The 12838-nt window shown below is 59.1% G+C and overlaps 1 protein-coding gene across 1 annotated transcript; it reads right to left on the reverse strand.

Moving 5' to 3' along the window:
* Positions 1-1691: 1691 nt before the first annotated feature.
* On the reverse strand, positions 1692-8625 carry LOC309449767 (calcium/calmodulin-dependent protein kinase type IV-like; the record flags this gene model as incomplete). The annotated part of the gene is given in 12 exon segments (XM_082072150.1): positions 1692-1916; positions 2221-2373; positions 2500-2626; positions 2748-2823; positions 2997-3088; positions 3090-3096; positions 3169-3259; positions 3803-3875; positions 4014-4096; positions 6321-6383; positions 6618-6696; positions 8528-8625. Coding segments are annotated over 12 exon segments (1167 nt in total).
* Between the last annotated feature and the right edge of the window lie 4213 nt (positions 8626-12838).

Here is a 12838-nt window from a genome sequence, read left to right on the forward strand (position 1 = left end):
TGGAAGGATATAAAACAGTCATTCGAGACCTGGGTTAATAAACAACGTGGTTAAAGTTGGAGTTGGGGGCCCGAGGACAAAGAGCGGAGTTCACGTGGGAAGGTTTAGCCCTCTGTATTAAAACAAAAGAGAGAAACCAGCTGCAAAATGCAAAGCAAAATAGTTTTCCCTTGCCGAAACGTTCTCCCATGTTATCAGCGTTCGCTTTCTCCAAAGCGACACTTTGTTGTTCACCTTCTTCCCCACTGAGGATATGGCCGTTAGTTCTGCTTGAGACCAAATATTTTTCCTATTAAAAAACCCTCTGGAACATCTGATCTGTGCTCTGTATTTGTCTTTACAAGCCAAATGAGCTCCATGCGGAATGGATCAGCCCTTCCACGTGCTCTTTCTGATTTCTGCTGTAAATAACGGTGACAGTCTCGCTGTGACGTTCGCCTCCCGCTGCTCTGACACCGCTCTGGCCCCCGCACCCGCCGGCTCTCCGGAACCGCCGCGTTCAGCTGCAGCAAAACGCCCGTTTTTGTTTGCAGCCTCCCGTTTAACAACCGCTCAGTTCTGTGTCACCAGCCGGGAAAAATCAACCACGTGTCCAAATTGTGTTCCTTTCCAGATGAGGATTTTCACCCGATCGTGTTGGACGTGCGTGGCCCAGCCTGCGGTCACGGTCACGGCCTCGGATCAGCAAACCGCCGGCACCGCGGAGATTCCTGTAATCCCCCACGCAATATGGCTTTTCCTCTCCGATTACTGAAAATCTGCAAATGCTTATGCTGCGGCTTGGTAAATAACTGCCTAAAAAAGTCACTTTTCAAGAAGTTTGTCAGCTGATTTCTTATAAAAACAAACAAACAAAAGATGTATAAACTCATTGTCCTCAGGGAACAACAGCACCGTCACACGTTACAAAATCTCACAACATGCTGTAGAAAGTTGCATTGTTCTTCATTAAAACTCGTATAAATCGCACTCTGGAATGTCACCGCCAGCACTCCCGGGCTGTGACAATCCTGCTGCCATCACACATCCACAAGACTGAACGTGGGGACAAATGAAACTGGAGCGGAACCAAAGCACGAATCGAGCTGAGATCATCTGCCATCTGGAGAGAATAAAGGAACCGCTGGCAAACGCGTTTTCTCCGGATTGGATCGAGCAGCCGGGTCCAGCGGCTCCTCCAAACCTCATCTGACGGAGCAGCAAACCCCTGTCCCAGCAGCTGCAGGGTCGGTGGGCAGTGACAACCGGTGACAACCCAGCGATGATCCAGCAGCGATCCGGACGCCCCCTCAGCAAACAAGCCCTTCAGGACTATTTACAGGAACGTACAGAACTCTATTGCAAAGCCAACTCGCTGCCTTTGTAGGGAAGGTGTCAGAAATCCTTTTTCTGCTGTTTCCTCCTCATTTTTAAGCCACTTGAGATCTTTTCAAGCCAGAGCAGCCAAAACTTGTTAATTTGTTGGAAGACTGAGTCACCAGCCTCGTTTCCTCCATCAGGTCCGTACAGACACAAACTCACGGCACTGGCAACAGGACACTGGATGAAGACGCTTCACGCAACAGACCACGGGCTCCCAGTGCCCACCCACACTCGGGGGGCTCCTGTCCCCCCAGCCCCACTGCCAGCGTCCGGGGCTCAGCAGCCGTTGCTGTCACAGCCGCGGTGAGCCGGCAGCCGCGCCGGGCGCTTTAGCTCTTGCAGCCGGCGCTGTTCACGGGAACCTCGGCCACGGTGGGGCAGTCGCTCCGGAAAGCCTCGAGCTCCTTGGTGGCGGTGGCTTCGGGGCCAGCGGTCCCTGTCCCCTGGGGGAGGCCGGTGCCTGGGGGACCCCCCTGGCTGCGCCCGCTGCGGGAGCAGTCGTGGTGACCGTGGTTGCCCAAGCGGCTGGAAGCCACCACGGCTTTCATGGCAGCCTGTCGCAAAGGCACAGCGGGGGGGAGCCATTGTTAGTCCAGGTTTGTCCCCTCCGACACCCTTCCCGAGCCCCCAGAGGGGAGATCGTGCTCCCCAGGGATGCAGCTGCACAAGGAGCTGCTCTGTTGTCCTTCACCCCTCCCCAAGCCACCCCCCACGCTGCCACATGTCACTGGACATTTATCTGCTTGGGGCAGGGGATCCTTAGAACCCAGCAACGGCAGCTCCCGGTGGTCCTGGCCATTTGCACGAGGGGACGTGAAGATGAGCCACGCCAGGGCTCGCGGGGCCGTTTCTCCCTACCTTCAGCTTCCTTCTGGCGTTAAATTCTTGCATTTTCTTCTGCGTGCTGTCCATGTGAGCAAATTTAGCAGCTTTCCCAGTGACCCAGGGATGCTCCAGAGCCTGGGAGACAGTCAGTCTCTTCTGGGGGTCCAGGACGATCAATTTTCTGACCTGTAACCAATTTCAGACACACAAAAAGGCTTCATTTGATAAACGCCCTGAGTTTTGCCATCTTCTCAAGCGCTGCTCTGGAGGTTCACACTCAGCAGCCCTGCGCTCCGGTGCTGCCTCGCTCACCAAGTCCTTGGCGTTGAGGGAAACCTCGTCCCACCATGGAGACACGAACTCGTAGTCGCAGGTGAGGATGCGGCTGTACATGTACTGGTCCCCGCGCGGGTCGAAAAAGGGCTCGAAGCCGCAGAGCCTGCGAGGGGGGAGAGAAGAGCTGCCCCCCCAGCCTCGCGGCACGGCTGTGCCGGCGCTCACAGCGGGCTGAGGCAGAGCCAGCGGTTCCACCGCGTGCGGGACCGGGGAACGTTACTCACAGGATGTAGGTGATGACGCCCACGGACCACAGATCCACTTCGGGGCCGTATGGGCCCCCATGGAGGATTTCGGGGGCTGGAAACAGAGTTTGGGGTTCAAACACATGGATGTGGGGAGCTCCCGGCAGCACGGCCGCGGTGGGAACCTCGTGGTGGAGGAAACACCCCCAGGCAGCGGCAGTGTCACCCCTGCAGCGAGCTGTGCGCAGCCTCGGGTGGGGAGCAGCCCCCCCGGGCGCCCCCACTCACCGCAGTACCCCGGCGTCCCGCAGACGGTTTTCATGGTGTCCTGCTCATCCACGATCTTGGAGAGCCCGAAGTCACCTTGAGGGGACACAGGAGAGCGGCAGTGCCGTCAGGGGGAGGCACCATCGACCCCCCCGGTGTCACAACCGCTCCCGGGGGTCCCTGGCAAACCCACCGATTTTCAGGGGCGCGTCGGGGGACAGGTCTGCGTAGAGCAGGTTCTCTGGCTTCAGGTCGCGGTGGACGACTCCGTTTTCGTGCAAATACTTCAGAGAGAGAGAAATCGGGATGGGGGAGGAGGGGAAGGGCCGGGAGGGGCCTTGTTGGCCTTGGGCAGAATTCGGGAGGCATTGGTCTGGTACCGGCACAACCACGGGACCAACTGGCCTGATTGTCCCTTCGGAAGCACCGAACACCAGCAGAACCGGAGCTGCCGGCGCGGCTGCGGGGGGACGGGAAGGACGTTCTGAATGGCTGTTTTTAAACCCTCCCGTTGCCATAGAAACCCCATCGCCAGCCAAGCTGGGGTGCAGAGCGGCGCTGACCTTCCTCCTCCCTCCGCATCCCCCCCCAAATGCGGGGGGAGAGGAGGATCCTCCACCAGCAACACCTTCGGGCGGACAAAACGCTGCTCCCCAGGGATATTTGGGATGGAGCAGCTCTGGGTGCCTCTCCCAGGGGTATTTGGGATGGGTGCAGCCCCCAGTGCCTCTCCCAGGGGTATTTGGGATGGGTGCAGCCCCCAGTGCCTCTCCCAGGGGTATTTGGGATGGGTGCAGCCCCCAGTGCCTCTCCCAAGACAACGTTACCGAAACGGCCTCCAGGATCTGCTTGACAACATGGGCCGCGTCCCGCTCGCTGTAGAAGCCCCTCTCCACGATCCTGCAGGCACACGGGGTCAGTGCAGCAGCCCCTGCCCCCCCAGGCCCCCCCAGACCCCCCATCAGCCCCCTCCATCCCCATCCTCCCCACCACGAGCTCTGTCCCCTCGCCGGGAGCCGGGACGGGGCTCGGACGTACCTGTCGAAGAGCTCTCCTCCCGTCACCAGCTCCAGCACCAGCGCGATCTCAGCAGGCGTCTCGAAAATCTCCTTCAGTTTGATCTGCAAGGGCGACAGGAGGGATGCGGGGGCCAGGTTTGCCGGGGGGGATCACACAACCACTGGGGTGTGAGGGGCTTGTCGGGGCAGCCGCACATCTCCCTCCTCGCCTCTTTATTTGTTCAAATGTGATTTCTTTTAACTCTTTGCACCAGCCCTGCTCGCTGAATCGTGTGTTAAGGACGACGCTGGGAACGGGAAGAGATGGCCACGCGGCGCCTTGATCGCTTCTCCAAGCTCGTTAGCTCACCAAAAGCTTTTAATTTCTCATGGGAGTGCCCCCCAAAGCCCTGTCCTCGTCCCCCCGGCACGGATCCTGCACCCCAGCACTTGTGCAGGAGAGATGCACTGAGCCCCAACGGGACAAAGCCACCTCTGGGACCCCGCGGGTGCTTTTGGGAATGGCCCTTGGACCATTTTGCAGCAGAAGAGGCTCTAAAGAAACATGAATTTTCTCCTGATTTTTGCTTTTCAGCTCCCACACAAGGTGAGATTGTCTGCGCGAGACCTTTGTGCCGCTGCAGCAAATCTGGAATTAACAGGTCTCTCTTAAAAATACGTCAAAATGCAATTTTTTATATATATATATATATTTTTTTTTTTTTTTAATGGAAAACAGAAAATTTCATGCTTCTTAAGACTTTTGTGACACTGCGAATTTCATGGGGCTTTAATCATTACCTTCACAGGCTGGGTGACAAGCCGTGATACCCCGCAGGCTGAGAGACACTATGTGGCAGCTTATTGCATTATAATAATACACAGAAGCACTATAATTTTCCTATTAACTTCAAAAGTTTACAATCCTATTATCATCCGCTGTCGAGGTTGGTGCCGAACGATAGCGAGCGCAGAACGGCTCCGGTGCGAGCGGTGAAACGGTGCGTCGCTGCTTCAAGAATCACTTGAACCTGGGAGTGAGCACAACCCTACGGAAAACTCGGTGATTTAAACATGAAAACTGTCCAGCTGGTTCCTCCTCCACATCTCCATGGAGAGCAGAGGGGGTGGAAAGAAGGGCAGAAATCACATTTTCTGTTGCATTTCTGATAACGCATCAGAGGAGCCTCTCCCCATCGTGGCCGATACCAGCTGAGCGTCCTCCCGGGCTGATCCCCATCCCGCCTGCTGCCCCCGTGTCCTGGGACGGCGGAAATGACTCTGTGGAAAAGGCAGAAGCACCAAATTGCCCCAAAACGCTGAGACATCCCCAGGCCGAGCTGGCCCAGGGGCTCCAGGATCCCTGGCTCCAGTGTGTTTGGCTCCGTCGTCCCTGTTTTTTGGATGTTATAGGCTTCTCTTGGCTTCCTCTTTGCATTGAGGTTTTGGATGATGTCCGGGCGGACAGGAGACCCCTCTGGGCTCCTCCAGAGAGCAAAGACTTGTTGCTCCAAGGATGGACGTGGGCTGTGCTGGACGCGACTGTGCATGGGGTTTGGGGCCATATCGCACAAAAACGGCAACTCAGGCAGCAGCAGCCGTTGCGAGGGGATGTCCTGGCCATGGCCCAGTGATGTCCTGGTGATATCCTGGCCATGTCCCAGTGATGTCCCACCGATGTCCTTGCCATGTCCCAGTGATGTCCCAGCGACTGATGCAATTGGAGCCAGGTCTGTCTCACCCGCAGCACCATCCCCCTGTGCCGCAGCAACTGCCAGGTGTCTTTTTGTGTTATTTTCTTTAACTCAGGTCGTCCCCGAGATGCTTTTGCAATTTGCCGGTGGAACTAAGCCGCTATTAATAAACCTTTTGGGCAGGCGGAGGGGCGGGGGCACGGAGCCCCTGCCATTGCGGAGGGGCCGACACGGCGGCTGCGGCTCTGCTGACGCCGGCGCTGATTCGATCTGCTCCCGGGCGTTGCGAATCGCTCCAGCCGAGCTGCCGTTATCCCCCGAGCGCTGAGCAAGAGAAACGGCGACCGACCGCGCCGGGACCCAGCACCCACGGCCCCGGCCTCGCCTTTTATCTCCCCTTGCAGGATTCATTGCAGATGGGCAATTTGCTGCAGTATTTCATTTGATCTCCTCGATGGAAATTGCTTCCCAAATGGAAATCTCAGGCCAGGAGATGGGGGGGACAGCAGGGGGGCTGAGAAGCTCAAAGGTGCTGCAAGGACCAGGAGTTTTGTGCGGCAGTGAGTGGGGAGTCACCGTGCCAGGGCAAAGGGACATGGGGCACAGCGAGGGGACATGGGGCACAGGTGGGTTCCCCAGGGGGTTATACTCACGATATTGGGGTGCGAGAGCCGCAGCAGGACCCCAATCTCCGTCCTCACGATCTTTTTGTCGATCTGGAAAGCAGAGCCTGCATGGAGGTGGCGTCACCTCTGCTCCCCCCCCCACTCAGAGACCCCTCTCCTGCTGCACCCCAGCCCAAACCTGGCACTTTGCAGCACCTGGGACCCCCAGATCGATGCCCGTCCCACAGCCCCGTGCCCGTCACGGTGCCCCGGCAGTGCTGAGGTGCTTTGGGAGTGGAGCAGAGCCCCCCACGCACACCCTTCAGCCCCCCCCCCAACACTCACTGTCTTCTTCAGGATCTTGGCGGCGTACGGGGCGCCCGTGCCCTTCTCCTGGCAGCTGAACACCACTGAGGTGGCTCCCCTGGGGGCACAGAGGCGGGAGGTGGCCTGGAGGTGGCCGGGATGGAGGGGGGTCCCACTCACCCTGTGCCCCCCACCGTGACTCGTACCAGCACCAGACCCCAGGAGCTCGGTGTGCATCCCCCCCCCATCATTCCCAGCTTTTCTGGATAAACCATTTTAATTAAAACCGAGTCCTACAGGGGGTTTAAATCCTTAAGCAGCTTTGACGACAGGATGGAGCCTCCTCCTCCTTGCTCACAGACACGAGGATGATCTCGGTGGGGACTGTGGGGACACGTGAGGGTCCCTGTCCCCATCCCCAGGCCATGGCACAGGGGGCCATGAGACCCTTCCCATCAAACCCCCAGCAACACCCTCAGTTGCCGGGGATTTTTAAATCCAGTTAATAACATTTTCTAACCCCCAGAGGGCAAAACCAACCCAGCGCTTCAGGCCATGATGGGGCTCCTTTGCAGCTCCATCATCCCCACCTGGCACATTAATTCTCACCCCTGAGTCATCGACCACATTTGAGTGCTCTTTGGCTTTACTGTCTTGACCACAGGCTCTGCCTGGAGCCACACGGGTCCCTGTGCCCCCGCCCCGGCAAACGCGACACCAAGAGCTCGGCCCCAGGCCAGACACCGGTTTTTGCCCCAAAATCTCCCCCAGGACCGACTCCCCAGCCACACGTGCCCCTTTGCTGCACCCCCCCGGCTGCCGGCGCTCCCTGGGGTGCTCTTGTGAGAGAGATTTGCTTTAAAAACCAGAGCGGATTTTGCAACTCATCCAGCTGAACTTGGGAACCGCGTTCCCATGGCAACGGCAGCACCGGGTACCACAGGGCTGGGGATGCTGAGGGGCGGCAGAACCCAGCATCTCCACACCTCAGATATTTACAAACCATTTCTCTCCTTTTGCTCAGCATTTCCTATGACAATTTAGTTTGCAAATAAAAAACAATTCGGAAAAAAATTCCTCAGGCTTGGAGGGGAGAGGTGACCATCACCACCTTCTCCAGCTCAGGAAAATGGGCAGAAGGCTCCAATTTGAACCCAAACCGGCATCGCTGCTGCTGTGACCGCAGCAAGAACACACTTCCAGTGGCGCAAAAAGCCATGAGCGTCTCCCCTGGCTGCGGCAGCCCCGCCGTCACCCTCCCGCGCCGTCTTTCCGCACGGACAATTTGCAGCCTGATTCTGCTGCTAACAGGCTATTTAGGCGCCCTGGGCTTGGCAGTGAGGAGGTGCCGGGGCTGCTGCTCGGCTGTGCCCTGGCACGGCGCCGCGGCCCCTCACGCCTCCCCAATTACCGCTGGATTGCTGCCGGCGTTCGCCGCACCCGGCCCCTCTCCCTGCTGGCCCCAGGAACCGAGCCTCAAATAAATATCTGCAACCAGCCCTGTCTGCCACAGGAGATAATTGCATTTGCTTTACAGATGAACTGGAAAATGTCGAACAATGGGATTTGCCGAGAGAGCCTGGACCAGCGGCAGGGGCACGTGCAGCCTGGCCAGCCAGCCCTGGTGTCCCCTGCCCGTGAGGACTTACAGCAGGACCTCTAATAAATAAGTCATAAGAGCCTTTACCAAATATCCTGTGACTGCCAAGGCAGGTCCCCTCTGTGGCATCGCACACCCCACAGCCATGGGGACGCAGCAACCCTCCATTCCCCCTGCATCCCTCCATCCCTCCTGCATCCCTCCCGCATCCCTCCATCCCTCCCGCATCCCTCCCGCATCCCTCCCTCTCCCCACCGGGCCAGTCTCTGCCCAGATTGGGACACACTCCCGTGCCAGGTGGGCTCCTGCGCCCCCACCAGCCCCTGCTGACCCCCCCGCCAGCCAGTACCGTCCCAGCTCGGGGCCCACGACGTAGAAATCTTCCAGGGCCGTCTCACGGTGGGACCCATCGATCCAGTACTCGCTGCCGGGCTGGGAGGAGGGCATGGTGGGCCGGGGGCGGCGGGGTCCCGCCAGCTGCTGGGAAGAGGAAACTCAAACATCGCCGCGGCCCCCCCGCCTCGCTGACCCCCACGTGCGAGCGGCCAGATGGCCCAGCAAAAAGCAGCGCTCGGGATTATCGAGCGAGATGGTCACAGCCACAAATCTCCTTCCCAGCACGCACGTACGCTGCCTTTTTGGAGATAATAGCCCCCACCTGTGTTGTTTCCCCCCAGATTTTCGCACCAGGCCCGCACACTCCCCCCATTCCCCACCCCATCCCCATCCTTGGCTTTTCAGAGCCTGGCAGGCCAGACCCTGTGGCCGGAGCCCAGGCTGTGCCCCAGACTAACACACTGGGGTATTTGCACCCCGATTCCTGCAATCACCCCAAAGCCACCTTGACACCAAGCACACACCCCCACAACCCCCTGCTCTCTGCAACCCCGTTATGATTTGGGTCAGATTTGGGGACCCAGCACATACCGTTAGCTGCGGCGTCGCTGCGCGGCGGAGCCGTGTCCCCCTCGGCGCTGCCTCATCCCCGGAGCGGGGTGGCTGTGCGGAGGGTGGGCGATGGGTGCGGGGGCCGCTCAGCCCTCGCACACCCCGGTGCTGCCGCTGTGCCCGGCTGCAGCCCCCCGGGCCCGTGGTGCCAGCCGGGGATGGAGGGATGCAGGAATGCGGGGATGGAGGGATGCAGGAATGCGGGGATGGAGGGATATGGGGATGGAGGAACGTGCAGATGCAAGGACGCAGGGATCCAGCGATGCGGGAGTGGGAGGATGCAGGGATGCTGGAACGCAGGGATGGAGGGATGCGAGCGTGGAGGGATGTGCAGATTCAGGGACACAGGGATGCAGGAACGCAGGGATGTGCAGGTTCAGGGATGGAGTGATGCAGGAACGCAGGGATGCAGGGACGGAGGAAGGTGGGATGCGGGGACGGGGCTGCGGTGCCCGGGGACCCTCCCCGGCAGCATCACCGTCTGGCTCCGCGTTCCCGGCCGGCTCGGTCGTGCCACCCCCCGGCCCGACGCCGCCACTGCACCGCGCCCGCCGCCCCCCGGTACCGAGGGCCGGGTCCTGCCCCCCCGGCCGGGCAGCAGCCACAGCTCCGCAGCCACCCCGGGGCCGGATCCTGCTCCCCCGGGAGCACCCGGACTCCGGTGCCCCCCCGGGAGCGCCCACCCCCGTGTCCCGGAGCCCCCGGGCGCTGCCGGGCGCTGCCGCACGGTGACGCCGTCGCCCACCGGATGGGAGCGGGGGCGGGGGGTAAATAGGGGCGGGCGGGCTGGGATTGGAGTTGAGTGAGGATGGGGGTTGGGTTTGGGTGGAGGACGGGGTGGGAACGGGATGAGAATGGGGCGGGGTGGGGCCAGGAATGGGATGGGAACCGGGATGGGATTGGGGTGGGAATGGGAATAGGACGGGATTGGGATTGGGGATGGGTTTGGAATGGGGACAAGACTGGGGTGGGATTTGGGATAGGATGGAAATGGGGATGGGACTGGGATGGGATTGGGGTGGGATTTGGGATGGGAACGGGGTGGAATTGGCAATGGGGATGGGAATGGGGACAGGGCCGGGGTGCGGGTGGCCTGTGGCTGGGTCTGTCCCCACTGCTGGGAGCCCCACGGGGGTTTGTGTTTCACACAGCGAAGGTACCGGAGCAGGATGTTCCTCCTGTGCCTACAGGGGGAGGAAACCTTCAGCATCACCCCCCCTGCCCCGCCATCAGCGGCCAGACCCGCGGCTGCCCTGGCCACGGGGCCACCCAGGCGGGGGCTCCTTCCCAACCCCCCGGAGCTGTGAACTGGGAGCAGATTTGTATGTTTTGCCATTAAAAATGGGGGGAGAGCAGCCTGTGGAGCAGCGACATTCCGTGTGAGAGCAACGGGTGCTGATGGGGACCCGGGGACGCTGCATGCCCCCCCCCAGCTCGGACAGGAGACCCACATGAAAGGCCGCGCTGTGAAGGTCTCAGTGGTATGAAATGTTCTCCTTGTAATGGGTTTCCCAAGTATTTATTAGAATATTTTACCATATCTGAGGGAGGCGAACTCAGCCGTGCTTGATCTAGTCTGGTTGCAACTCCCTTTTGAAAGGGCTGTTCTTGAAGGGAGTGACCCGCTAAGTGAATAAATTGGCTCAGTTTCTCCCCGTCCTGGTACGTAGTGGAGATAAGGGCGGGCTGGAAGAGGCTGGTTTGTGTAATTAATATTTATCACTCCATCCAGAACAAACAACCCCCCCCTGTTCATCCCCAGCCCCACATTTGTGTTTAGAGAGCAAAGGGAGCCACTTGCCTTCTGAAACCTGGAGACACGTCTCTTGTCCCCACCGGGACCCCAGCCCGGGGGCAGCCCCGGCCCCCACCTGTGGAACGACCAGCCCTGGGGCTGCCCCATGAACCGGCCCGGGGGGGGAACGGCTGCGGGAAAACCTCCAGCCTTTGTCTGCAGAGAGGAATTAATGATTTGTTCTCTCATTACACTGGGATAAAACCCATTTCAGAGCGGCATAAATTTAGGCGCCTGAAGTCGCTTTTTTTTAACATCCCGGGAAACATTTCTCTCCCTCTCTCGCCCCTTCCCATGTCGTTTCTGTCTCGTGCAGCCACCGACGTTGCGGATGAAGCACAAGATGGAGGGGCACCAACCAAAGTACACAAGGGGGCTGTGCAGGGTGTGGATCCACCCCTGGGCCAATGATGGGGGCCCCCAATTTCCCCCTGAACCCCCCAAGCCACCAGCGCTGGGCTGGGGGTCACCAGCAAAGCAGAGCCGGGACTGGTACCCACGAGAGGGGCCGGCAGCCGCCTCCCGCCACCGAGCGATGCTCAATTGTTTGGAACATAAAATGGAAATTAATACATACGGTTAAAGTCCCCCCGGCATCCCGCCCCCACCTCCAGCGCCGCTCGCCTTGTTAATTGAATGGCACGAAGCAAATGAGGTCAGAGCTCACTGCAGCCAGACAAGGACACAGAAACGCATCGCGGCGAGACGGGTCTGTCTACCTGGCGATGTTTAGCATTCCAGCCAGGAACTGCTTATTAAAAACCTAAAAGAAGCTTAAGCATCCCATTAGAGACTCGCTGGGCTGCAGTTCCGTCCCTCGCAGACACGGGTGTGGGTAACGGGGACTGGAGCCGGGATGGGGTTTGTACCCCCGCTGTGGGGCCGTGTCCTTCCCCGGGACCCTTTGGTGTGCGGCAGCAGCATCTGGGGGTCTCTTGTGCACCTGGAGGCAGAGAGTGGGAGAGAAGCAGCGGCCGTGCCTCAGTTTCCCCAGCCCGCACAGAGGGCCATGGGCGCTGAACCTCCCTGTTTTTGGGGACGCTCACAGCTCTGTCCCAGGCACCGACTCCTGCTCTCGAGCCAGACCTTGCTGCTTTTGGTGCTCATTTTGCTTGGAAAAGACCCTCGAGGTTATCGGCTGCAACTGTCAACCCAACACCGTCACCCCAGGGCAGGCGGGTGGTGGCACCTGGAGCCGCTCCACGTCCCGGCCGCGGGCACCGGCGTCCTTTACCCATTGAACACCAGAGCCCAAGAGGCTCGGCCACCTGGCATCTCCCTCCTTACACAAAGGCAGCATCTCCTGTGCCGCCGCTCGCCCTCCTCTTCCTCCTGCTCTCCTTGCTCCCTTTTTTTGCCTCCAAACACAAGAAATGAGTTGTCTTCCCACAGATGTGACTAAAAGCACTCTGGAAATGTCAGCCACTGCTGGAAAGGGACTCAGATAACATTTAGCTTTAGGTAAGAGAGTAGATTTTCTCCGCGCTAATTCATATTTATAAGCTCTCCTGTTCCCGGGGAGAGCGCGGCACTGATAGCACTCGCTGATTGCCAGCGAGTGGAGCAGGGAATTGTTTTCATATCTGAGATTAAAGAGCGGTTTCTGCTCCCAGTGGCACCCGTGTATTTACGCTGGTCATTCTCAATTCGTTCTTATAAGATTAAGACTGGAAATGGGAAACGGTTCCACGTTGCGGAGCGCAGGGGGACGGGGACAGTTTGGGGACAGTTTGGTCCTTCACGGCGGACGGGGAGCGGACGGACGCAAACCTGCCATAGATTAGGTGAAAGATTTAGTTCTATTAGTATTATTTTTCGCCGCATCCTGGGGTTCGTGTCAGCCGATTAAAAGTAAACAAGTAAAGCCCTTCTTCTCCACGGTGGATCGAGGATTTGGGAACTTTTAGAGCTTTATTT

This window comes from Streptopelia decaocto, assembly GCF_964273445.1.
Source record: "Streptopelia decaocto genome assembly, chromosome: 24".
Taxonomy (NCBI): domain Eukaryota; kingdom Metazoa; phylum Chordata; class Aves; order Columbiformes; family Columbidae; genus Streptopelia; species Streptopelia decaocto.